Genomic DNA, 26,620 nt, shown 5'->3' on the forward strand with positions numbered 1-26,620 from the left:
CCCGCAGACTGGCCCATACTTCTCTGGAGATCTGGACCTGGGCTGGGAGGAAATGATGTGCGATTGTGAATAGGATTGATCAATTAATAAAGAAAATTGGCTTGGCCTGATAGGGCAAAAGTAGAGGTAGGCAGGGAAAATTAACTGAATGCTGGGGAAAAGAAGGGTGAAGTCAGAGAGAAGCCATGTAGCCCCGCCAGAGAAAAACTCAGGTTGGAATCTTGCCGGTAAGCCGCAGCCAACTGGTGATACACAGATTACTAGAAATGGGTTAAATTAATATGTAAGAGTCAGCCAATAAGAAACTAGAGCTAATGGCCCAAGCAGTGTTTTAATTAATACAGTTTCTGTGTGATTACTTCAAGGCTAAGCGGCCAGGAACCAACAAGCAGTCCCTGCTCCCTGCAACAAGGATAAGCAAGCTCACAGTAGGGATGGGGTCTGCTCAGATTGCCTGAGCCCATAGTCTCCCCTAAGGTTTCCTGAGAATGATGAGGACATTCACTGGTAGCCATCCAGCCTGCCCCCCCCAAGTGGACAAAGTTTGCGCGGTTACTTTCGCTGCCATTTTAAGATAGACACTGCCCTCCCTACTTTGAAAAAAAAAACTCTGTTGCACCCAGCAGGGTCTCCTAGTGTTCTGGCTTGCCTCCTCCACCTATAGTTTTCCCTGGATGAGGGAGCAGTCAGCAGGCTGCCCCTAACTCTCACTGGTGACTAACCTGTGTTCTCCCAACAAATTTTCTGACTATGAAATGGTTCAGTGTCTGCCTAAGGAGACAAGGTGAGTCAAGAGAGATGGTTGCATGGAGGAGCCCTGCACAAACTGTAGAGACTGCAGTATCTTATCAATGTGTAGGGGCTGACAGCCTTCCGTGTGGGCAGACCTGTCTGGACTCAGTCAACTCTCTTGCCGTGTGACCTTGGACACGTCTTTTCACTTCTCTTGGCCTCAGTGTGCTTGTCTGTCAAGGAGGGTGATGAAGCCCAGCTTCTGCAGTAGTGTGTGTGTGTGGGGGGGGTGAGCTGGTAAGTTACAAGCATGGCCTGGTCCACTTCTGCTGTTGGGGTGGTAGTAGTGATGTGGCTGCCACTGAACTTGATGGTCAGCATAGTCTCAAAGGGCCTTCTGGAAACACATGGCGTTTCCTTCTGGAGTCCGTGGTGAGTGCCAGGCAGGCTAGTAGGCCCCTGGCTACTCAGCCCCTCAGGTCTTTTCCAAATGACTTTGTGCTTTTCTGTACATTTGGGGACCCTCCCAGGCCTCACATCACCCCATTCTTTGGAAACCTCTGGGAGAAACAGATGCCAGTTGGCAAACAGGCATTCCCCATATCCTCTCTGACCTCTCCGGGAGAGTAGATTGTGTGCGCTGCCCCCAGTACCTTATAAATTCTCTCAACTCTGCTGTGCTGCCTATGACCAGCTTCTAGAACTTTCTTCTCTCCAATCATTTTACATGAGCCTCAGCTTCTGCCCCGTGGAAGTGATTTGCCCCTGCACCTCAGCTCCCCACACCTCTTTGAGCCCAGCCCGCACCCGCTACTCACGCAAACTGCCTTTCTTTCTTGGCGCTTCTTTACTCAACTCTCTAATTGCAACACTTATCTCTGGAAGGCTCTGAAAGCGCTGCCCAGAATAAGACGGTGCTGAGCGTCCCAGAAGCCCTCACTCTGGGGTAGATTACCTCTGAAGAGCACAAAGAGTTCCAATCAAGGTTGGGCTGAGGCTCTGAAGAGGGGCTGGCATTCTTTGTGACATCCACAAGGAAACAGACTTTGAGGCCAGTCCTCTCTTCCCCCTGCTGTGACCATAAGCCTGTGTCACTGGCACCACACTGAACTGGGTTCATGTTCATCTCTGCGACCATAGGAAGTCCTCGTGGCTTCCCCATGCCTACTTCTCACTTTGACATGAGATAACAATGGCCAATATGGGGTCCTTAAGAAGCTAAGAGATTGTACACCTGTGCATGAAACACGATGCCTAGCATATGCTATGGGCTTAACAAATGATCATTAACAAGACTTTTCTAGAAAGATTCATCTCTGTATCTGTAAGTAGGTACACATCAGGTCCTATGGACAGCGAGGATAGTTCAGGGGCAGGTGGACAGCCCCTAAACACAGTCTATGCTCAAGCCCTTTCTTACTGACCAGGTTGATTTCCAGCAAATGGCTGATATACGAGGGACTTATGTTTTTTAAGGAGGCCCCATGCTGGACTCTGGCCTGATTGAGACATGTCTCTGTTCATCAGGCCAGGGGACTTGAAGGCCCAGTTTCCCCACTAGAGGGTGCACATCCTTTCCTAACCCGCCCCTAATCAGGAGCCCCTTAACACCCAGGACAGCATGAGCAGGGAGCCCAAGCACCACACTGGCTCAAGCAATTGTCAGCAGGGTGCTAATTACACTCCTGGAAGGGACAGAGTAGGCAGGCCTGGGCTGGTCCATGGGGCCTGCTCTGTGACTAAGCCGAGCTCCCCAAGTCTCTTCACTCCAAGTCCTCTGCAGCTCAGGTAGGTACATTGATAAAGCATCTCATCTCAATCCAGATGAGAAAATCGCACACCTCTGTCTTTCCATTGATTTACCTGCTACACACCTTTCTCCTTCCACCCCCATCTATGCAGATGCCCAGGGAACCGGTGTCTCAGAGCAGGGAAGCAAGGACTCTGAAGGAGTCAGGGACTCATGCCCACTGCTGCCTCTTATGTACCTGGGGATGTCATCACTAACTCCATAGTGACACACATGTGCTGTCCTCCTGCGTGCAGGATCAGACTGGCTGGCCACTCCATCTACCAGTGGTGGTCAGAGAAAATGCCTAGCAGTCACACGGCACCTGCAAAATGTTTGGTGTCTTTGCCTACTAGATAGACAAGGTGCTTCCTTTCCTTCAGAATCAATACATGAGGTGAAGGATAAGGGAATATAATTAGGTCCAGTTTGGGGCACACACACACACACACACACACACAGTGTCCAGTTTGGCGCCTGTACAGGTATTTTCCCTCTACCCCAAGCCTGTCCTCCTGAGCCCCTGCTCAGAGAAAGCCCTGGCCACTCTTGCAAGCCTGTTCATTGGGCTTCACAGGGCACAGTGATAGCCAGAGGCACATTAGCATTCGTGGGGAGGGGGTGGCAATGTCATCTCTAGGTCTAAGTCATCCCTGGTGCTATTTCTTGAGGTGACAGTCTATTCTCAGGGTTGGATGGATTCCCTGAGAGTTAAATTAAAATCTCCATGAAATATTTACTTGCCTGGGCACAGGGCTCTGTTACTGGCCTGAGAGGACAGATCGGAAGAAAGATTGTGAGCTGTGGGGAGGAGGGACCAGCTCATCATTTGAGGGTGAAGCCATAGGGCACAGGGGTCTGAGCCGGGTGAGGAGGCTGAGAAGACAGTGTTAACTTTTGATGTCTCCCTACAGAGTTCTGTTCAGCAAACCCCTGCCCTCTGTGGTCAGATAGACATATGCCTGAACCAAAGTTCTGCCATTTCTTTGCACTCTGCCTCAGACTACACGTCTGCTTCCTCCAAACACACACACACACACACACACACACACACACACACACACACTATCTCTAATATGAGGTACAAGTGTGTATGTGCATTTACATGTGTGAGTGTGGGCATATGAGTGTCATGGCAAGTGTGTGGAGGGCAGAGGACAACCTTGGGGACCAGTCCTGCCTTACAAATTGTGAGGCGGGGTCTCTGTGCTGGTTAGATTTTACCAAGCTGACATAAGCCTAGACAGACCTGAGTAGAGGGAACATCAGGTATTGCCTCCATCAGAGTGGCCTATGGCAGTCTTGATTCTTGATTGATGCTCTAAGAGGGCCCAGTCCACTGTAGTGGTATCATCCCTTGGCAGGTGGTTCTGGGCTGTAACACGAAAGTTAGCTGGACAAAAGCCAGGAAGCGAGCCAATGAGTGTTCCTTCTTGGCCTCTGCTTCAGTTCCTGCCTCTAGGCTCCTGCTTTGAGTTCCTGCTCTGATTTCCCCCAACGCTGGATTGTAACCTGGGAGTTGTAAGTGGACATAAACCCTTCCTCCTTGGATTGCTTCTCTGTCATGGTGTTTATCACGGCAGCAGGAAGTTAACCAGAAAGGTCTCTTTGTTGTTCCATGCTATGGATGCTGGGCTGTCTCTGCCTCCCATGATACCACAGGAGTGCTGGGGTGACAGATGCATCGTAGCATGCCTGACTTTATGTGGGTCTTGGGGGAGGGGGGGTCATACTCAGGTCCTCAGGCTTGCATGGCAAGCAATTTACCACTGTACAGCAGTCTCTGGATGCCCACTGAACAGGCCACTCCCAGCCCTTTGGACTAATTACTCCATTTCTTATTCTTCATGTGAGAACCATGATCTAAAATGTCCTTGCTAGTTATCAAGCTACCTGATGCTCATGAAGAATGAGCGTTCCAGGAGACAAGGGATCCCTGTGTGTCATCTACAATCTCGGCCGTGTCTACAGACATGCCTAGCCTATGACCAACACTCCGGAAGTACTTGCTGAATGGCTGTGATCACGGTACAAATGGGTGGACGCCTGAAGGAAGAGTCCAAACACTGAGCTTCTTATCTCAGCTCTCAGTGAGGGCAATATAAGTGTAGAGGCTCTGGATAGAACCTCTAGGACCAGTGTAACTAGATCCTGGCCATGCAATTATATGCCAGTTACTTGGAATCTCCATGCCTTGGTTTCCCCATGGGTAAACCAGGAACAGAGATATTATATATTCCATAAATATATTGTAAAGGTTAAATGAACGAATGCACAGAAAGCAGCCAGGACAGTGCCTGGGATAGGATACACCACCGCAGAAGAGAGAGCTGCTACAACTTGATTGTAGCTTAAAGCCTAAGCTTTCATTTCATTTATTAAAGTGATTGCTTTAGAAAATCCAATGTAAATTTTGAAGAAGGCAAAGAAATCTCATGATTGGAAAATCAATATGCATTATATACGCTGCACACTGTTTATGTCATAGCGGTGTGGAAAAGAAACAGCGGCCAGAGTTTGGGCCTCATTTGGCGGTGACTTTCTCACACGGCCACCAAGGCCAATGTTACCACACCTGGCGCTCTGAAGAAGGGCCCAAATTCACACAGCTCATGGACTAACAATAGAAGCCTCTTTGAGTTTTCAGGATAACACACTTGTTTGTCTTCCCCCACCCCGCTTTCTTTTCAGACAAGATCTCAGGTAACCCAACCTACCCTTAAACTCAGTACGCAGCCAAGGGTAACTTTTAGTTCTGAGCCTCCAGAGCACCAAGCGTGTGGCATTGCACTTGGTTTCTGTAGGTCTGAAAAAGAACTCAGGGGCTCCTGCATGCTAGGCAGGCCCTCTACCATCTGAGCCAGCCCAGCACATCTAACTGCCCCCTTGCTGATGCTCTGTTCAATCCACATGGAGATGGTATCTCCAATCAGGCTATGTGCTTAGAGACACTAAATGCCCGGCTGTGGGCCCTCTCCTTTTGTTAGTGTCCCAGCCCTGTTGGTTAAGGTCTGGGAGGCAGGGGGCCGGGAAGGGGGGCTGACATTCAGCAAGACTGACTGGCCTCATGCGTGCTCAGGACTGCGGCCCTAACTGTGAGCACAGCCATTCCTGAGCTAACTGTGTCTGCCCTCTTCTGTCACCCTGTCACACGGGATCCCGGCCTACCCAGGGCCTGAGGAAAGCATGCTCAGACGAGCTCCTGAAGGCAGCTTCCGAGGCTCTGGGGCTCTGGCAGGCCTGGCAGCACAGGGTAGCAGCCTTCAGTGTCCTTCCTAATGCCAGGCCTGTAATTAGGAGTGCTGTGATTCAGGGGATTGAGACAGAACTGCTTTCATTAGGGGGTGAAATGAACTATCACCCACTGTTGTAAGTACCACAGAAAGCACCCAGAGATTTCCCTGCCCCCAGAGACTGTGGGGGCCCTGGGGGCCCTTCTTTCCTTCTAATGGCTTGCCTCAGAGATAGGCAACTGAGCTACCAAAAAGGAGCAACTGGCATGGCCAGTCTGCTCAAATGAAGGATGTCCCCCGGGGTTCATTTCAAATTGGTCCTTGCATGAACAAAGGCAGCAGGCATCTCCCAAGGGCCCCCACAGACTTTGGAATAACACTGGGATATTGTGGGAAATCCTTGTCTCTCTTTCTGGATGAGCAAGTGGGCTTGGTCTCCTTCAGAGAGATGTCACACCTTCTTGGCAAAGAAGTCCACATGCAGAGCTGTGACGCTCAGGTTATACTGTGACTACCTTTATACCTATTTAATTATTTACCTCTACCTATACTGGATTGATAACATACTAATTACATTCAAGGAGAAGGAGGCTCCCCGTGCACGGCTATGTGCTGTGATGTTGGGACAGTGGCAGCCTGTAAGAGGAAGGATGTAGAGAGTGGAGAGCAGAAGAAAATGGCAAGGAACTGTAGGGGACCTTTGAGGCGTTGATAACGGCATTGGCTACCTAGACACACCCTAGTCAAAGTTCCTCAAGCTGACTCACAGCCTGGACAGCTTTCTGTAAATCCAAATCAACAAAATCGTAAAGATTTACATATTCTGTGGGTGTGTGAATGTCTCTTTGTGCATGCATATGTGTGTGTGCAGGTGTGCATACCTGGGCACGTGTGCAGCCATAAAAGAGCACTGGTGTCCTCTGCTACCACACCCCGTGTTCCTTGGAGGCAGAGTCTGTGTCTGTCTCCCTGAGCTTGGGAAACCAACACACTACTACGCTACTCACTATTCACTCATGGGGAAACACGCTCTCGTTTCTATTGTCTCTGGCCCACCTGAAGGTACCCCATGTATAGGCATTTATGGGACATCCAGTTTGTTTCCTAGGTGCTGAGATCTGCATTCTGGTCTTCACGGTTGGGGCAGTAGTCACTCTTACCCCCTAAGACGACTCTGCAGACCCATCTTTTTCTCTTTAAAATTGACAGGCTTACCCAGGTACAACAGAGACATATGTGACGAGGGACACGTTGGCTCTATAAGGTAAAGGCCAGTGAGATGAAAGAGGACTGTGGGGGTGTCGCTCATTATGCCACGCCCTTCCCTGTTGACTTCGCATGGGTACGGAGCGGTAAATGCAGGTGTGGTGTGTTTCTGCTTAACATCTGGTAACTTCTAAAGAAGAGACAAAGTGAACAACTGGAATCTTACCTGGAGACAGTCCAGATCCCGCATCTGGTCTGAACAGTTGAACAGTCTGTACGAAGCCGGCAGGAGCCAACTCTTCCTGCTGTGAGCATCCAGCAAAGCCCGGGGGAGCCTGGTCTCTTCTCTAGGAGCTGCAGTTACTTCCCCTGCCCCCACAGGACTCTGTCCCCAACCTAGTGGAGTCTTCTCAGAACCAGAGAAGACAGGTGATGCTCCCAGCAGCATGTGTGAACTGCTCCCTGGTCCTACCTGACAATAGGCCGGAGAGCTGTCAGGGCCCCTGGGGCTGGTCACTTAGCCTCATTGACATATGTCCCCATAAGTATATAGTGAATGATAACACTTTCCCACTCTCTGGGTTTGTCATGAGGATCGACTGAGGAATAGACAAGGCCCAGCCCCGATAAGTGCTCCATAAACTCCATTGCTCTTATTCAGATGCAGGTTTCAATCTTGAAACCCTACTTCTTTCCTCTGTCCATACCTGTGAGTGCTGGGAATGTGGCCTCTGCTGAGGGCCACTCCTGTGGGGATTCCAAGGCCAAGTCTTGCTTCTTTATTTCCTCCTACTCTTCCCGTTTTGATCACTGGCCAGACTGACCTTGGGTGCAATGCACGCCTACTGTTCCTGCAGACCCTTGGTCTTGCTCTCCCACCTCTCTGTCAGCCGCATTCCACTGCCATCTGGGACACAGCAGGTTGCTCAGTATGTCTCCTGTATTTGAGTAGGAACTTGCCTGGCAAAAGCCAATAGCGCTTTCCCTAGCAGCTCAAATTCATTGACCCAACCACATGCTGCTCTCTCAAGGGACTCAAACTTATTTCTTCCCCGTGCCTGGATAGCAAATGCATATGTAGGTGTAGGCAGAGACTTGACAGGGAGCTGGGGACCTAGGTGAGGGCTCTGAAAGACAGGGAAAGATCCCTAGTCCTGTGGGATTTGGGGGATGGCTGCTCCTATAGGTGACAACATTGCCACAGGTACCACCAATCCAAGTCTAACTCCATGTTAATGCACATGCATGTGTGTGTGTGTGTGTGTGTGTGAGAGAGAGAGAGAGAGAGAGAGAGAGAGAGAGAGAGAGAGAGAGAGATCGGGTGCTCCTGACAAGCACAGAACACCAAGAAATCCCGTATGTGAATCAGGCTCCTAGAGCACATCATGATTCTTTCCGGAACCTGTGGGCCAGGGAAACCAAGCCTGCAAAAAGCAAGCACAGAACCAGCAGCACTGGCAAGGACAACGGAAAGGAAACATTTGGGACTCACAGGGAAGCGAGGGATGGGCAGGAGTGGCCTTCTGGACAGAGCAGGGAGCCACCATAGCAGATTTAATGGCTGAGGTCCCTCCCACTGGGAAAAGGAAAGCTGGGATATTTGAGCAGTTCTGACAACTGTCAGAACTGGGACATGGGGGACTAGCCTGGAAGGTTTTATATCTGCCTCTAGTCTTGGCCCAAGCTCTCAGCTTCTTGTACTGCCAGGGTGTGCGAGGCTTCTCCACATTCTCCTGCCACTGTGGAGCCAGTCCTCCATCCCTTCCCCACCACCATAAACTACAGCAGATCCTTCTCCAAGGCATTAATTAGGCCAGGTATTTTTAATGGCAATGAGGAAAGGAATGCATGCAGCGACTTTTCAGGTCCACTGGAGGCCAGCAGGGAAGGGGTGGCGTGAGGACTGGAGGCCAGCAGGGAAGGGGTGGCGTGAGGACTGGAGGCCAGCAGGGAAGGGGTGGCGTGAGGACTGGAGGCCAGCAGGGAAGGGGTGGCGTGAGGACTGGAGGCCAGCAGGGAAGGGGTGGCGTGAGGACTGGAGGCCAGCAGGGAAGGGGTGGCATGAGGAGCTATGAACACAGTCTTCCCAGGGCACTGCCACCTCCTCTGGATGACAGCTTCAGAACAGGAGCCCACGCTGCTTGCTTGCTGCCTTCCTTGCCCTCCTTGCTGGCTGCTATACTCAGGGCATCTACTCCTCATCGCTGATCTACAGCATCTCTTTACCTCACACTCTGACAGGATTTCCTACCCTCTGCTGTCCAAAATAGAGACCAGGAGTAAGGCTGGACCCTTCACTTCATCCCCACCTCCCTGTTCTTAACACATTCAATCACTGAGCACTGAACTGGGGGGTGGGGTTGCTGCCTTTACTTTAGTTCCTGCATTTGGGAGGCAGAGGCAGGCGGATCAGGTGAGTTCAATGCCAGCCTGGTTTAGAGAGCTAGTGCAGAACAGCCAGGGTGGTTACACAGAGAAACCCTGTCCTGAAAAGCAAAACAACAACAAAAAAAGCAAAAAAAAAAAAAAAAAAACCTAAAAACAACAACAACAATAAAAACCAAACACAGTTCATTTTAACTTGAAAAACATTGCTGCCACGGTCCAGCTGTGCTCAAGAATATCTTGTGCCCAGGACTGTCAATTGGATGGATAGGTTGGGCTCAGCTGGACTGAGGACCAGCACTTCTCCAGCTAGAGCGTGCAACACACTCACAGAGTGGGGCTGTTAACTCATAGGCTGATGTCCTTGCTCCAAGTCTCTCACTCAGAAAGTTCGGATAGGGCATGAGAATTTGGATGTCCAACAAGGACAAGGGGGAGTTGGCGCTTCTAGTGCAAGGGCCACAGTTTGAGAACCGAAGTCAAGATCAATCACTCTGTTAGCTGTGTGACTTGGAGGTAGACCCTCTGGTAAACTGAAATTAACCTCCGCTTCTCTGTTAGAAGATATGAGTAATAATATTTATATTGCAAGATCATTGTGTAGAGAGGAAATGATTCATTAAAATTACCTGTGGGTACTAGGTGTTCAATAAACAATGTTTCTGGTTTTCATCAGCTCTGTTCTAAAACCTTGCCTGGCTCCCTCCAGCTTAATGGCTTGCTTTCTTCTCTGCTCCCGTAAATTAGGTATACGACCCCACTTTGCACATATCTCATGCTATGGCTTCATATTATATACTGCGCCCAATTCCCCATGGAATAGGGTAATAATATGAATATTAAAAAGTGGACCTTCCCAGCAGAATTTTGGGCATTAGGCTTCACAGACTTCAGGCACTTTCAAAGGAAGAAAATCTACTATAGATAGATACAACTCCACACCAGAGGACGTGATGGATGAACCTAGAGCATTGACTGGGTTGGGGATCATATTCACCCCTTGGACAATATATAACTGGCATTGCGGTGCTTCGAGGTTCTATGTTTGTAGAATGTGAACTACGTGGAATTCAGCTTTAAGCCACAACCAGGATTGAGTCAATATATCTAGGGACAGGTAGTATTGATTGACCCAGGGTGGAAGTTCATAAGCAGTCCCTGTAAGGACATAGCTTCAGGGATCACATATGACTCTTGGGAAGGAAGAGTACAAGGACTGTGGTTAGTAACCCCTGAAACAGGCTAAGGGAGCAACCAGAAGCGGAATTTGTAAGGCTGGTTGGTGAATGAGAAAGTGCTTTGGGGACCAAGACAGAGTCTAAGTCCCTGTTTGCCTCAGAAACATGTATGACATCAGGCTCGACCTAGTACACAGGGGATTCTGTATTCAGGTGACACACTCACCTCTGCCATGTGGGTAGAGGACTGGGACAAGGGTATCCTTAGAGGAGACCATGGCACTACTGTCTCAGCTCCCTTTCTTGCTCCTGCCCCAAGATCAATCCCCCACTGCCCGTCTCCTCTGTTTAGCAGCAAGTTACCCCTTTCAAGGCTTTGGGGGCCTTAATTATCACATTCTCATTTCTTCTACAGACCCTTCTATCCCCTTAAGAGCTGGCACTCAGTGGGGAAGACAGACATAATCCCAGTGAAGAGACTCTCTGATACATTTTCCAGGCTGCCTCCAGGCCCCCTGAGGTTTGGAGAAGTTCCCAGTCTCAAACAGCTGAGGTATCTCCCAACATAAGCCAAATGCAAGCCCCTTCCAATTTATCCTATCAACACCTTCGGTGGGAAATGAGCACCCACAGGATTCTAAAGACCCACAGACCTGACCCTAAGGCCTTCCCTCAAACCTGCCTGCCTTCTCTAGGCCTCAATCTCCACAGTCAGGTCCTGCCTGTTTTCTGGGCAATGAAGGTTCAAGCTGTGTGTATTCTCATAACAATATCTACTCGGCCTCGTCCAGTGGTTTGGCTTTTCTGGCAAGTACTCACACCCGTATGGATTTTGTCTATGTGATGGATAGATAGTTCTCCTCCCTGTGAGTTTCCAGAGGCAGGACCCTCACCTTTTCTCCAAGGCCCTACTACAGTGACAGATGCAAACTAGGCGTCCAATTAGTCTGTTTACTGATCCCCAGAATGCTTTCTCGTCAGACCCTTGGCCTGACAGCCTGGTAGCTATAAACCTGCCAATGAAAGTTCTCTCTAGAATGCAGAGGAAGGACTTGTCCCGCGACACCTGGCACCTTGTATTGCCAACCTAGTGGTGCTTTGACTGTGTTTCATGTTCATGTAAGGAGATCAACATGCATGGGGAAACCATGCTTTCCCTCCAGGACCTGCCAGACCATGGTCTCTCGTTAGACAGCTTCCTGCTCCTATTCTTCTATTCCGCTATGGTAACTTCGGTCCTTCTCTACATCGCTTACCCCATTAAAGTAGGGGTTGGTCTGCCCTTCCAGTAGGAAATTCCCGGAGAAAAGGTATCTATTTCCAGCCATTAGTCATTCAGGGCTCTATTTCCTCTGTCTGTCTGCGAGGGTGGTGGCTCATGACAGAACCACCCAGGCTGCTTGCTTTCTCACTACTGTGACAAAATCCCTGACAGAGGCCAGTTAAGGGAAGGAGGTTTATTTCAGTTCACAGTTCCAGAGAGTAGAGTCCATCATGGTTTGGAAGGCTCAGTGGCAGGAACACAAGGCTGTTGCTTCTCACATCCTAACTAGCCAGGAATCAGAGAATAACACCACAAAGTCTGGATATCATCTTCAAAGGCCACCACTAACGATAAACTTATTCCACTTAGACTCCACATCTCCAGGTCCTACAACCTCCCAGGACAGCACTAGCAGGTGGGGATCAAGAGTTAAAACACCCCAGCCTGTGGGGGGGGACATTTTGCATTCAGACCACAGTACCCCACTTTGTAGATACAGGGTTACAGGCATAAGTGTCAAAAAATGTCACTCAGATCCCTGAGAGCTGCCTTGCTTATGGTCCTAGACCAGTTCATTCCTTTCCCTCCATCCTAGCAAGCAGATACAGAGGACAGGAAATTACTACTCAAGTCATTCTGTGTCACGGTCACCACTTCTCACGTTCCCACGGTGCAATGGAAAGGACATGAGACTAGGGAATGAGGAGGATATGGATCTGAGCTCTGACAACATGATGTGTGCCCAGATGTGGGTTCATTATGGAACTCCCCAAGTTTCCATTTGTGGAACAGGGTAATAATTCCTGCCTCCTAGGCACATACAGATGTGTGTGCTATTTTTTGACCTTGTCAAGAGATGCACTTGACCCTGTCAAAAGATGCAATCCCTCTTCCCTCTGTTGTTCAGATTTGGGCTAGGAAGAGAGCTGACCAAATGTCTGGGTAGAGGTAACCCCTCTCTATTCTGTGACTGTGCCAGAGGAAGCAGAGTGGGAGAAAGTTCTGAAAGCTCATGAATGAACTTCCACCAAAACCAGAGGCTCTGGGGGCCCCTGCTGTGGTCTTCTGCAGAATGAAGCCCTCATTTCTGATGGTGGAAAAGTTGAGAAAGCCATGTGCACGCCAGCAACTACACCATCATTCAGAAGAAACAGAGGTGAAGCAGGCATGAACGGTTTTAATTACCTTTTAATCAAGTACAGCTGAAAGGACTTGAATACCCTAAAACAGCCTCTGGAGAATTCAAATGAGACAGTGCCATTCAGGGAAGCCTGGGTGGGGGAGGGAAGGTATATGTGGCCCTAGATGTAGTTCATGCCCCTGGCCCTTTAATTCCCTAGTCCAGCTGTCTGTGGATAATAAATCAAGCAAAAGGAAAATGGACCGCCTCCCTTCCCAGGTCCTCGTGGTTTGCAAGCGGGGACACATTTGGCACACACAAATAAGAAAGCATTCCAGAAAGCCAGAAAGTGCTTTCTGGGCCATCCAACTCATTCCTCTTCCCTTTGAGAGGCAGGACAACCTTAACTCATGCCATGAAATGGAAGCATCTCCCTGTTTACTAGGTTTGAGATCAAAAGTTTGAAATCTCTGCACTCCATGACTCTAGGGCATCTTGGGTATTACTTCGTTCAGGTCTGTGTCATCTTCCTGAAGTGCTGGGTATCTGTCTAATGAAAGGATGTGTACATGGTATCCATCCTCTCCCCTGCCGGGTAACCTCTGGACCAAAGTTAAGTTGTCATTCCCCTCTAAGTACAATAAACTCACTGCCTGTCTTCAGTGACTTTGCGTGTCAACTTGACGTAAGGTAGAGTCATGAGAGGAAATGCCTCCTTGAGATCCAGCTGTAAGGCATTTTCTCATTTAGTGATCAATGGGGGAAGGCCCAGTTCAAGGCAAGTGGTGCCATCTCTGGGCTGCTGGTCCTGGGTTCTATAAGGTAGCAGGCTGAGCAAGCCACGGGAAGCAAGCCAGTAAGCATCTCCCCTCCGTGGCCTCTGCATCAGCTCCTGCCCCAAGAATCCTGCCTGTTTGAGTTCCTGCCCTGACTTCCTTCAGTGATAAGCAGTGGCAATGCTGAAGAGTAAGCCAAATAAATCCTTTCCCTCTCAACTGGCCTTCTGGTCATGGCGTCCTGTCACAGCAATAGAAACCCTAACTGAGACAATGCTCACTCTTCAGTCAGGAGCTTCCACCAGCTGTTTGAACGTACTTTACATACCCAAACGTAAGGAATCCTATCTCAACCAGCTTCTGAATATAACCTATCCTTTATGTCTCTTCTTAGCCTGATAACGGCTGGCCAGAGCCAAGAATGTGGTACTAAATGAACCTCATCATCCACTGTACCTAGGACGTCTTTCTACCCAGATGATCCTTCTTGATTCCTCCACTATCTGCACATTAGCTGAGAGCAGCGCATCCCTAGACATGCATCAGGTGCCTGAACAGTGCAGAATCCCGAGCCCCACAGTGTTTTCTCATCCCCACTAAGCCTCCATCACAGACTGCGGCTGTAACTTTTGCAGCTTGAGGTACAACAACAAAACTACCCTTCAATTTCTTTCCTCCTTCGTAGTCACAAAGACAAAGGATTCACTCTTGCCATAGATCTTAGCCATCACAGAATGCAATATTTTTTCCTTATTAAGTTGAGAGTTTTTCCCACTCACCTATAGGGAGTATTTTATGAAAAGGTGTATCTTGGACACATTTGAATTACCAGTCTCACTACTGTTGTGCTTTGGGGACATTGTTAAGTAAAATAAGGAGCTAAAGGCAACAGGAATGCCAGAATTTTAGACAGTTCATAATCTAGATGACTACTAGTGACTAAGGGGGGCGGGGTAAGCATATACAGTGTGGATACGCAAAGCACAAAGATGACTCTTCTCCTAACCAACAAGGACACACGAGATGAGATTTTATTATGCTATCCGTAATGACACGCAAGCTAAGATTTGTGAATGACTTATTTCTGGCATTTTATATTTTCAGACCCATGGTTTACGATGGGTATCCAAAGCCAGAGCAAGTGAATCAGATGAGCACAGGCTCTCTTCTCCTCTGTGCAGTTGTCACTGCCTTGGCGTACTCTCCCCTGACCCACCACCACACCTCCTCCATACTCTCCCAGACTCGTCACTCCCCATGTGAGTTTGCTTTAGTTCCTCAGCTGTTTGGTGACATAGTTTCCTCACAGGAACATTCGGTTATTATGGGGATTTGGTTGACCCAGGCAAGGGAAAAGTCAGGCATATCAGCAGTGTGTGTATCTATAACCCTAGTGCACCCCTACAGGGAGATGAGAGATGGGGAGAGGAGAGCACCCAAAAGCTCACAGACAAACCAGCTATGGGCCTGCTGCAGTGAATAACAGAGAATCTGTCTCAGAGAGTTAGGTAAAGGCTGACACTTGAAATTGTCATCTTACCTCCCATAGCCATACTCACACAGTTGTTGGCATGTGCACACACACACACACACACACACACACCACCACCACCACCACCATATACCCGAAAGGATAAAGTTCAAATTAGCAGACTGAGGGTGTCATTCAGTGGTAGAGTGTGTGTCTAACAAGCACGAGTTTCGTCCCCAACTCCATCGGAAATGTGTCATGTGTTGGCCTTCATTATCTTTATGACACCGTCTTACAGCTATTATCAATATATCATATGTCACACTATACAGTAATTCTTACTTTTCTTGTCTGCCTCTTTGAATGGATTCCAAACCCTTTACAGGTAATTCCTCATATTTAAGCAGCTCTTGACAGAAAGTAGGCATTTTGATGAATGAGTGAAGTGTGGAGTTATAATTCAAGGCCACCTCTACCCGATTCAAGTCAATGGTGAGAGCAAACCTTCATGGGGAGAGCTAAGCACAATGTCCCCCCACCACATCATGGCTGCCACAGGGGGGTAGAGTGAGTGGCGCACGCATCTGGGAGCCCTGGATCGATTTCTTTCTGTTAAAGAATGCTGAGTACAATTCTATGACCTATTTGCAGTTAAAATCGTCTCTGGCTTCAAGGTGGAAAGTGATCTCAGGGGACTATTTGAATTTTCTTTCAGTTCAGCAAAACATCTCTGGCCAATCTTCCCAGTGGATTGAGGCCACGGACAGGCACCTCTCTGGGTCTCTGGCAAAGTCCCCTCTCGGAACGAAGCCTTTCAGCTTCATTTACACTTAATTCGTCAAAATGTCATTGGTAAGAGCTATTTGATGTCCCAGGCTTATGAGCCTTGAATCTAAGCCTTGCAAAGCTCTTTTCTCTTTGAACCTAAATGTGCCATTCGACCAACATGGGGCCGAATGCCAACGGGGTACTTTGTTCTGAACCATCAAGCTAGATGGGGGTGCTCCCTCTGATGACTGTGCCTACCTTTCCCCAAGCAGGACCAGAGAATGGCTGACTAGGGCAAAACAAATGCAAACTCAGAGTTCTCCAAAGAACCATTCTCATCGTCTGTCCTCAGACTCCGTCCTGGCTGGTGTGGACCCTCAGGCCCTGCTTCTGTGACTTCCTGTGCTTGCATTCACGACATACTCCCAAAGCAAGTGGTGTCTACATGAAAACCATGCCGGGGTGATTTTCACACATATACAGGAATTGTGTTTAAATGCCCTCCTACAACGAATGCACCATATCCCTGGCAATGCCGTATGCAAGGAAGAAATAACAGGGCAAGGCTCTAATGCCATCACCAGAGCTAACCCTGCCTCTCCATCTCATTCAACTGGGCAGGTAGCTGCTCTGTTCTTCACTATATAAACTTTGAGATCCTGTAGTGAGTCCCAAGCCCCTTGTGAAGGTCCTTGGATGCCATGCTATTTTCGGTGTTGTTCAAGTGTCAGCTGCCTTGACCCCAGCTTTTTGCCCAGGGCTATGTGGAAGCCAGTCCTGTCCACAGACACTCAATGCCCCATCTTTTCAGCCTGATGTGCCAAAATGGCCCCAGAACACCTTTCTAAACCAAACCAGCTTCTGCTTATTCTTGAGATTGTTTGGTCCTGAGGAATCCCTGTCACCATTCCTGACATCACAGCCACCCACAAAAGATCACTCCCTTCCCCCTGGAGGGAGCTCAGCAGGGTCTACCACTGACTTGGTGGTGGGGGCCACGTCATCATGGTGTTCTCGACTACCTGGTGTCTGCTCTTGCTGACCCTCACTCTTCACACCATGTGCCTGCAGTTCTAGTTCTGAGGTTTCCTAATGCTGCTGAGATATGTGGACATGCAGGACGGGTGTGTGTCTAAACCTTCAGAGCTCATCCTCTTCAGGTAGGCTTAAAGACAGTGAGGACGCATGGCAATGGCCCACATCACTCACCATATCAGTCCCCTAGATGGTTCTACTCTCCAGTTCTGCCATTGGTGCCTGGGGATCCGACTCCTTTAATGGTACCCAGGGTACTGGTGCCCAGACCAAAGAGCGGAAGAAGTGAGGTCCTGTGACATGAGTTCCAGGCAGTGAGAGCTGGAGCTGCCAGATGCCCTGTCCCTTTCCCAACTGTGTGCTATTTGCTGAGCAACAGTTTCATCTGAAGCACCTACTGTGGTACAGAACCGTGGGCGGCTGTCACTCTAATGCCCTGTCATGTTGTTCCTTTCCTGCCAGTCAGTCCTTACCCCTTCCTCGTGCTTTCTTGGAATTACTCTCTTTGAAATCAGCATGCAAACTCTGGCCTTGGCTTTAGCCTCTGTTCTCCAGAGTGGCGGCACAAGGCAATGCAGATACTTCCTGTATGTCCAATATAAGTGGTGTGTGTGTGTGTGTGTGTGTGTGTGTTTGTGTGTGTGGACAACATTTCACAAAAAGTTCCTTCCAGGTAAACACTGGTGCAGTGAAACAGCAAGGGGAAAGGGCAGAATAACTCACTACAGCGCACATAGCTAGCAAGTGGATGCTGAAATCTTTGTTTACACCCAGACGACACCAAGATCTGCACTCTCGCACATCATGAGCACTGAAATTAGACAGCCCAGGCTGTGTACTTACTACCTATACCACTTAACTTGACTTCCCTGAGCTTGTACTTCCTCATCTGTGCCAGGGACAGATTTGATCTGATCACCTCTAAGGTCTCCTCCAGTGCGAACATTCAGAAGCCCCAGTAGTGTTGTGGGGGCCACTGTTGAACAAGCCTCTGTTTTGGTACTGCTTGAGACAAAGTTCTTTGAGGATGGACCTGGGCCTAGCTCTCCTGTAACCTTGAGGAGCATCTTGGTAGAAGCTGGGGCAGGTGAGGTCTGACATCACCTGTTTCTGCCCAGGGTCCGTACCAGTGACATTCAGACACCTTTTCACATGAAAGCCTCTTTTCTTCTTACCCAGGAGAACCTACTTATTCTCCAGAGGGTAGTCCAGACATCTCTGCAGGGAAGCTAACACTTATCAGGGTCCCCACCTCCCTAGACCAGACCTACTCTCTTTCGATGTTCTCCCATAATTCCATGTACTCTGACTCCCTTGGGCTTACTGCAGTTCACAATTATATACAAATATGGTTCGTAATGACTTTCTGCCTCATTCCCTAGTTATGCGGGCAGTGTCCATGCTCATGTTGTTTCCTGTTATCTCCAGTGTCTAGAGAATTGCATAAATGGTCATTGAGTTAATGGACTAGTTACATAATATGATGTCCCCAAGTTTTGATGAGATCGACCCAGCACTGTTTTTGTTGGAAGAGAAGCTGGGATGAATTTTAAGATCCCTGCCTGATTGCCCAAGTTACTCAGTATGTAGATGCATGTCCTTGAGTCCCAGGATCTTCTCCCTCTCTGCCAGCCCATGTCACAGCTCATTAGGGGGCTAATAAGGAGATGGCTGGAAGGTGGCTCCTCCATCCCTGAAGTCTTCCTGCCAGACACGAGGCAGCCTGTGGAGGCTAAAGAGCTGGGCTCAAGGTGACCAAGGACATTGAGAGGCAAAGAGAAGGCTTGACATTTCAGACTGCCGTGGGCTGACTCCAAAGTTGAGCCTTCATGAGGAAGTCCCCCAAAAGAGTGTTCCGGGAAGGTTCTGGGACTATAGGGGAACACATCACTTGCCTTTCTGCATCCACACAGGGTGGCTCCGTACCTCAAAGATCCTGGTGTCTCAGTTTATTTTCTATTGACCCCATGACCCAGGCAACTTTTAGAAGGAAGTGTTTAAAAGGGGCTCGTGGTTGCAGAGGGTTAGAGTTCATGACTATCATGGCAGGGAACATGGCAGCTGACAGGCAGGAATGGCACCAGGGCAGTAGCTGAGAGCTCACATCCGATCCACAAACACGGGACACGGAGAGAGTTGACTGGGAATGGTGTGGGCGTTTGAAACCTCAAACCCCAACCCAGTGGGCATTCTCATTTAAACCACCACATTCAAACCTTGCTGAAGCTTCTGTTGGTTTTCCATCCCCAGCCTTAATCTGTGAGCAAGACCTTAGTTTTGAACAGTTCGCTCTGAACCCCAGGGCCTCTAGGTGGCTCGCAATTCTTTGCTTGGGGTTTACGGTGCTGGGGCACTGAAGACACTTTCTACACTTCCTTGCCTGGCCCTCAGCAGTCTCCCTCATTAGCTCTCACTACACAGAACTCTCTGTAGTCACTGACAGGAACTACTGCTTCAACAGTCTAAGCAGTATTTATAGTCTCAAAGACAGGGATTAAAAAATGTTACCTTATATCCTAAGTTTGGCACAAGGGAAGGATTAAAGTCTTATTATAGTCATACAGTAATTGTCTTGGAGATCGTTGTTCTGAGAAATGAGTTGTGAGGAGATTTTTGCCATGCGTAAACATCACAGAGTACACAAAGATACCTATGATATCACTGGGTCAATATAATCTTATGAGACCACCATCATAGCACATGTCTGCTGTGTGCAAAGTAAGACAGCTATGACATCACCAGGCAATATAACCTGATGGGCCATCATTACAGATGGAAACACCTCTGGGTAGCACACGATTACCATTCAATGGAGAAAGGGATCCGGGCTTGAATCCCAGCACTAACTAATACGGTGTAAGTTTTAACAAAGCCGTTAAGCTCTCACAGCTTCAGACTGCTCTTATTAGTGGGAATAGCAAGGAGTAGAGAGAACTACTCCCAGGAGACCAGAGAGGCTCCATGGAGAGCCCCTGGACCATTAGTGCATGCTGAGGCTGCAGGAGGAAAGTGCAGAGAGGAAAGGAGGATTCAAGTCCACATAGGGACCAAGACCTGTGCTCTCTGCATTCACCTGTCCTGGCCATTAAAACTCAATTGTAGAAATGTAGACAGTGAGTTAGCATCGATTTCATTAATTTTCACAGTTGTTGATAGTGTTTACAAGAGAATTAGACTTTACTCCCCGGAAGAACTTCCCATGCCCCTGCTATAACCCAGCAGAAGACTGTCATTCTACGATGCTCACCTGAATTCTAATCGAGTCACCCATTTACCCTGAAAACCAACAACACATGCAGGTGCACCTTGGCTCTTGGTGTGTAAACAGACATTAATGATGGGGAAATAATACAAGAAATAACAAATAAGCCATCACTGCGACCCCCACCTCTGACACTTCTGCCTTAGCTCCTGCTATTACTTCATTTCCCTGTCCATCTCCCACACTTCAAAGTCAGCCAGTGTAGGTGTCCTCTGCTCCCCCAGGACCTGTCCACGCTTTGAGAAGGGAGTGTCAATGGGCAACCAAATCATCACAGCAAACAAAGCATAGGAATTATCTACAAATGGAACCCAAAGTCGAAATCTAACTTGCTCCAGTGCGGAGTGGGGAGAACCCTGCAGCAGGAATCACAGCAGTTGTGGACATTAAAGCATACACCAGTGCCTGGCTCTGTGCCAGCCCACTAAAGCTTCCTGGAATTGATAGACAGATCTAAGAATGATGGATGAAGTAAGTGAGGCAGGGGACCCATACCATGCCTCCATCACCCTCCCACCCCCATACGAATACAGACCACTGGACTGCTTACCCGAGCAATCAGCTCCCCAACCATGCCTGTCCAGGTGCCGTTGGCCTCAGGCACGCCATATACACCATCCCCGACAAGGCGGATCTTGTAGTTGAACCGTAGGATCTCAGCCAACTCCTTGAGCATGTCCACACAGAAGCCCTCGTAGCGGTCATTGCCTTCCATCTCCTGGTGGTTCCCCTTCAGCATTAAGTACGGGTTTTCCTGCAGCAAAACTGGGCAGCTGTCATTCTCATCTTAGCCCTGGCATTGCAGCCATGTGGGATGGGGAGGGCTGGGCACAGAAGGTCAGGGACTTGATGGGAAAGGAGGAGGGATGGGTACCAGGCTGTCTTAGAGGTGGAGATGAGCTGTCTCCTCTCCCTACTCCCCAAAGTGTTCCTTCAAGATCATTCTCTTATCAGGCGTGGACATGAGTCCGACTGAATAGAAGGTCAAAGTGAAATCCCTTTACGCTACTGGAAGTCATCATCTGGTCTCCCCTCTCATTTTGCCTTTTCTCCACAGACCCATTGCTAAGGGATACAAAAATACTTCTAAGATAGCAGGCTAAGTAAGAATATAGACATGGTGAATGTTTTTTTTAAAGAAATATGCACACACAGAAGTATTACTTAGCCATAAAGCAGAATGAATTCACGTCATTTATAAAAAGAAAAAAAAAGCTGAAACTTGAGGTTATCCTTTTAAGAAATAACTCTGATTCAGAAAGAAATGGATCACATGTTTTGTTGTTGTTTTGTCAAAACTGGAAAATGATAAATAAAAAGAATATCAACCAGGGCAGCGAGGAAAAAGGAGCACAGGGAAGTTAGGAGAGGGGCTTGATCAAGCATGATGTATGCATGCATGGATATAAGAATATAACACATTAGTATATACAACCAATATACAGTAATAATTATAATAAAACACTCCCAAGTATCTAAAACTTAGCAAAATAAAGTCATACTAAAGTATATATTGTTTTATAAGGAAAACCAGGTGTCCTGCCCATGCCTCTAGCACGCTGGAGGCAGGGGCAGGCAGGTCTCCATGAGGCTGAGGTCCACCTGGTCTACATAGTAAGACCCTGCTTATAAGTTTGAAAAGATCATACACACAAATAAAGAACTGTACCCCAAGGCAGAGAGCACTGGGAGCCAGGCAGGCCACTTAGATGAGATGTCTAAAGAAAGTGCCACAGAGGAGGGAGATCTGCACTTGACTCTTGGCAGAGAGATGTGGAAACACTGGTAGACAAAAAGGTGGCAACTGGGCCATTATGGGCCGGGAAAAGGCATGTTCAGACACAGTTCACGTGAGAAGGGGCGTGGCCCATTGAGCATTTCCAGTGTAGTAGGCACATGGGCTGTGCTGAAAGGGTTAAGAAGAGAAATAGAGAGATGAGAGAGGCTAAATGTGGGTGTGGACACTGGGATGAGGGTATTGCATGTCAGATGAGATGTAATACAGGAGACATAAAACTCAGTAAAGAATACTAAGTGCTGACAAGGAACACTCAGGACAGGAACAGGTTCTCTCTTGATAGGTAACAGGATTCTGAGCACATGTGGTTCAGCTTAGACTGGAGAGAGATGGAAGAATGCAAAGTCACAGGAAGGTTGCTGTGATGCCTGGATGTGTGTCAGATGCAAAGAGCAGGGGTCCTAAGATCCTTGACATCTGCATAGATGATTAGTGATGATGTCACATTGGCCATGCTACAGGGGCAGGAAAGAAGGCCTAGGACATACTAGGTTTGAGATGGTGACAGTCTGTCCAGGAGATGGGGAAAAACCATTGGAGATTAAACATGCTGGTGAGGGCAAAGCCGGGCAGTGGCTTAGAGGCATGGAGAATACAGGTACCACGGGGAGGAAGTGATGCAGGCTAAGAGTGATGGAGGACCCCACTCTAGAGGGAGCCTAATCTTAGAATGACTGGAAAGAGCAACCATGTAGCTTAATAGCACTGGCAACCAAAGGCTGAAAATGAGGAATGCAGGGGTCTGAAAGACCGAAGGGAGGAGCCTGAAGAAGGAGAATATGGCCCATTCCCACCCAGAGACATTACTGGGTCATGGTCACAAGACTTTTCCAAGCAGGCATGGAAAGTTTGTGGAACTGTAAGAATTTTGGCATACATGTTTAGAGGAGTGTATGGACCAACTGGAGAAGCAGGAGGGTTGGAGGCACTGGAGTAGCCTCACAAAGGGCCTCTCAACTTCAAAGTCACACTGCCCCTCCAAGCTGCAATTCTCCTTCACAAAGAACAGGGTGGCAGGGTCCCCAAGAGTGTGTCATCTGTAATTGGATGATAGTGGTATTAGGCAGTGTGATGATGGGCTCCTTTTGTGATGGGGACACTGTGCATGGGATAATAGATGGATGAGAAGGATTCCTGCAATTGGAAGAGGCAGATAGAGAGGGACAGGAAGATGGAGAAGGCAGAACTTAGGGGGTAGGATAAGGGGAGGGGGAGGGAAGGGACTACCTAAGGATCCACTGGAAGCAGTGGGTGGAGACAAAGCTGGGAAGAGGTATGGGGCAGGGTGCAGACACAGATACAGAGAAGAGGAAAACTGGGGCTAGCCAGTGCTAGCCTGAGTCATGCCAAAGGCGAGGGCAGGTAGGAATAAAGGCTCAACATGTGTGCTGCATGTAGGTCTTTGTAGAACCACACTGGGGTCAGGCGTGATAGGGGGTGCTCAGGATGCCCACATCTTGCACGCCCCTTTCTAGTCCACCACAGAAAGAACTGAGCATCACAGCAGAAGGATGTGCTTTGAGCCTGAGCTCCGGTGTCGAGCCTGAGGGAGCTTCTACATAGAAGGATGCAGGGCCAGGCAGACCAGTGACCTTGGATGGGGGAGCAGTTTTGAGCACCATGAAGAGGCAGCAGGTTGTGTGTCGGGGTCTGAACTCTGGGATGAAGGTGGCCTGTGGCTTGACTTGTGATCAAGTCTACTGACATGGCAATGAGACAAGTTTGTCTCCCTGCCCACTACATAGACTGTCCTCAGCTCAGGGACCTATCCACGCCCCACTCATTTCCATTCCATCTCTTGTCAAATCTAACTCATCTTGACCTTAGAGTCACATTGCTTTTGACACCAATGAATTTCTTAGAATTATCCCTGTGCTCTGGCCAAGGCACCTGTGGAAGCCACCCAATGCTCCTCCTCACACTCGATGATGACAATGATGACGAGACTGTGAGGCTGTGCAGCCCCAGGGTGGTGTGAGTGGGGCCTGAGGCCACCCCTTCTCCTCATTGTCACCCCCATATCCGCTGATTGAAAGAGTGAGAAGGGCCTCATGGCCTCCTGGACAGCCCCTGACTGGGGTTTCCACTCTAGCACCAGAGGTTTTTGTTTGTTTGCTTGGTTGGTTGGTTTTGGTTTTTTGAGACCGGGTTTCTCTATAGCTTCAGAGCCTGTACTGGAACTAGCTCTTGTAGACCAGGCTGGCCTCGAACTCACAGAGATCTGCCTTCCTCTGCCTCCCGAGTACTGGGATTAAAGGTATGCGCCACCACTGCCCAGCTGAAATTCTCTTTTTCTTATACTCTACTCTCGAGTTCCTTTGAGATCCACTGTCATGCTCAAAGTAAATATTCACAAAAGGCTGCTCTCAGGGGGAAGAGCAGTGTTGAACAATCAAAGTATCTTCAGGCCTAAGGCTCATGGGCACTTTGGAAAAGGAGGGAGGCTGAATGCTGACTTGTCCTCAGCAGGGGAGCTGGGAGAACCTGGGGTGACAATACAGCTATGTCTTTAACTCAGGACCCAGCACAGAAAATGTTTTCTGAAGATGGGAGCTGTGGTTCATCCCAGGTGTCCGTGGCAGAAGTGAGACAAGGTGGATACATCCCAAACTTAACAGGTAAGTCACTCAGGACCACCATTTGCAGGAAGAACTTATGAATAGTCACAGAGGGCTTGAACTAGAACCTTTATTCTATACAGGAAACGAACTAATACTGACTTTGGTTTCCTTTGAACTAGCCTCACACAGGAGTATCCTGCCAGCACCCAGCTTCTCAAGAACTCCTGTGTTGATATGGACACACGTACACAGACACATGCATACACAAGCATATACACATATACACAGGCACACATAGGCACACACATATACAAATACACAAGCACACATACATAATCACACACACACATACATCAGAGCATCTTCCCCACCTGACAATACGACCTTCTGGCTTCAGTATCACAGAAGCCTCTTGCATTGAAAATTCCAGACAAGGGGAGGCAAGAAACACAGCCTAGCAGGTTCCCTGTCTCCTGCCCCAACTTTTCTTAGCTTTTCAAGAATTTCTCAAAGGTAGTCCCACATTCAGACTCTTAACTATTAAGCTCCTCTTTGTGTCAGGCACCACGATACTTGAGGCATTCCCATTCACAAAGGGGATGTGGGGAGTCAAATAACTACAAGAAAATGTATCTGGTCAGAGGGGTATGGAAAGAGCCGGGGACAGAAAAGGCAGAATTCAACCAAGAGGAAACTCCAGAGACCTTTGATCTGGGGAAAGGCGCCCAGAGGGAAGAGCATTTCATTATGGAGGAATGGGCAGTGAATCCTGGGCCCCAAGACTACATGGAGGGGTACTTGGTTATTCCCATGTGTGAAGGGTTTAGAGCCCAAACAAAGGAACCAAGGGATGACAGGAAGGAAATGACAAGACAATTTTGAGTGTAGTAGGGAGATAGACACAGCAAGTGGGAAGGGGACCTGGGAGCACTCCGCAGGTGACAAAGAGGCACAGAAGGGGGTTGAACTCTGGATGAAAACAAGGGCACTAAGACTGATAGGAGGGGACAGACTAAAGGATATAGAATGCAGCTGGGTGGAGGGCCCCACAGTCCGTCCTGCACTATATCCCTCTACCAACACAGTTCTTAGTCAGGCTGTCCCCAGTTCTCAGCTGGGTGGGGGCCACCACCTCCCTCTAGTTTTCCTGGTAGTCTACGTGGCTCAGCTGAGCAGAATAGGAGCTGGGAGCAGGAGATCTTGAAACCTGGGAGCCTGGATCTGCAGTTCCAGCCCTTCACTCCAACTGTTTCCAGGCAACGGTAGGTAGACCCTCCCCTGGGTCACATCTTTTCTCTGACTCCACCTTCTTAAGGAGGCCCTGCCTGACCACCTGGGAACTGACCTTGTCTCATTGCTCCCAACCAGCCTTCTAACACACACACACACACACACACACACACACACACACACACACACTTTGACTAGAGGTTAAGCAGCCCTAACCCAAATGGCACACCTGAGCTACTTCAGAATCCTAAACTTTTTGATTGCTGACAGGACCCTACCAGGTATTTCAGGGTGTAGAATTTCTCATTAGGGTTGTTCAACTAGCAATGTGATAATATTCCCAAGCCTGAAAAACATCTTAAATTGAAATATTTTGGATCTGAAACATTTCAAATAAGGCAGACTCAGTCTTTACTGACATTTTAGTACTTTCTTCTATTCCATACTGAAACAGTATGGTTCATATGAAACAGTGTTTGGTTCATTGATATTTCCTGAGTATCTTGAACAGCGCCAAGCATATGGAAGTGCCAATAAATATCCCTTGGACGAACAAATGCAAACATTCAGTGTCCCATCCCCTAATGAGAGAAGAATCAACCTAGATCCTAAGCACTATGGACACATGATTCTGGATTACGCTCTCCATTTCCCAACCAATGCTTGTTTTCAGGAAGACCCATGTTTTCCAGCATTTTCTAAGCATTAACAATGCTGCCCTTCGTTCTCTCTTCCCATTCTCTGTAACTGTGTTCTGTTTTTCAGAGTCCATGAAAATGTTGCTTTCTCAGGCTTTGCTGCCTTCCCCTATC

At 48.6% G+C, this 26,620-nt stretch overlaps 1 protein-coding gene across 2 annotated transcripts in view; it reads right to left on the minus strand.

The window, feature by feature from the left end:
• The window catches only part of Grik4 (glutamate ionotropic receptor kainate type subunit 4), a 426,914-nt gene that overhangs the window by 48,671 nt on the left and 351,623 nt on the right, over positions 1 to 26,620 (minus strand). Inside the window, exon 13 of one of the 2 annotated variants that reach the window (XM_041657559.1) lies at positions 20,770 to 20,973. The exons of the other annotated variant lie outside the window; for it this stretch is intronic. Coding sequence (XP_041513493.1) covers positions 20,770 to 20,973 — 204 coding nt within the window. The remainder of the gene's footprint in view (positions 1 to 20,769; positions 20,974 to 26,620) is intronic. 2 annotated transcript variants of the gene reach the window in all.

This window comes from Microtus oregoni, unplaced genomic scaffold (assembly GCF_018167655.1).
Source record: "Microtus oregoni isolate MIOR12 unplaced genomic scaffold, Mior012 000008F_ref0000371, whole genome shotgun sequence".
Taxonomy (NCBI): domain Eukaryota; kingdom Metazoa; phylum Chordata; class Mammalia; order Rodentia; family Cricetidae; genus Microtus; species Microtus oregoni.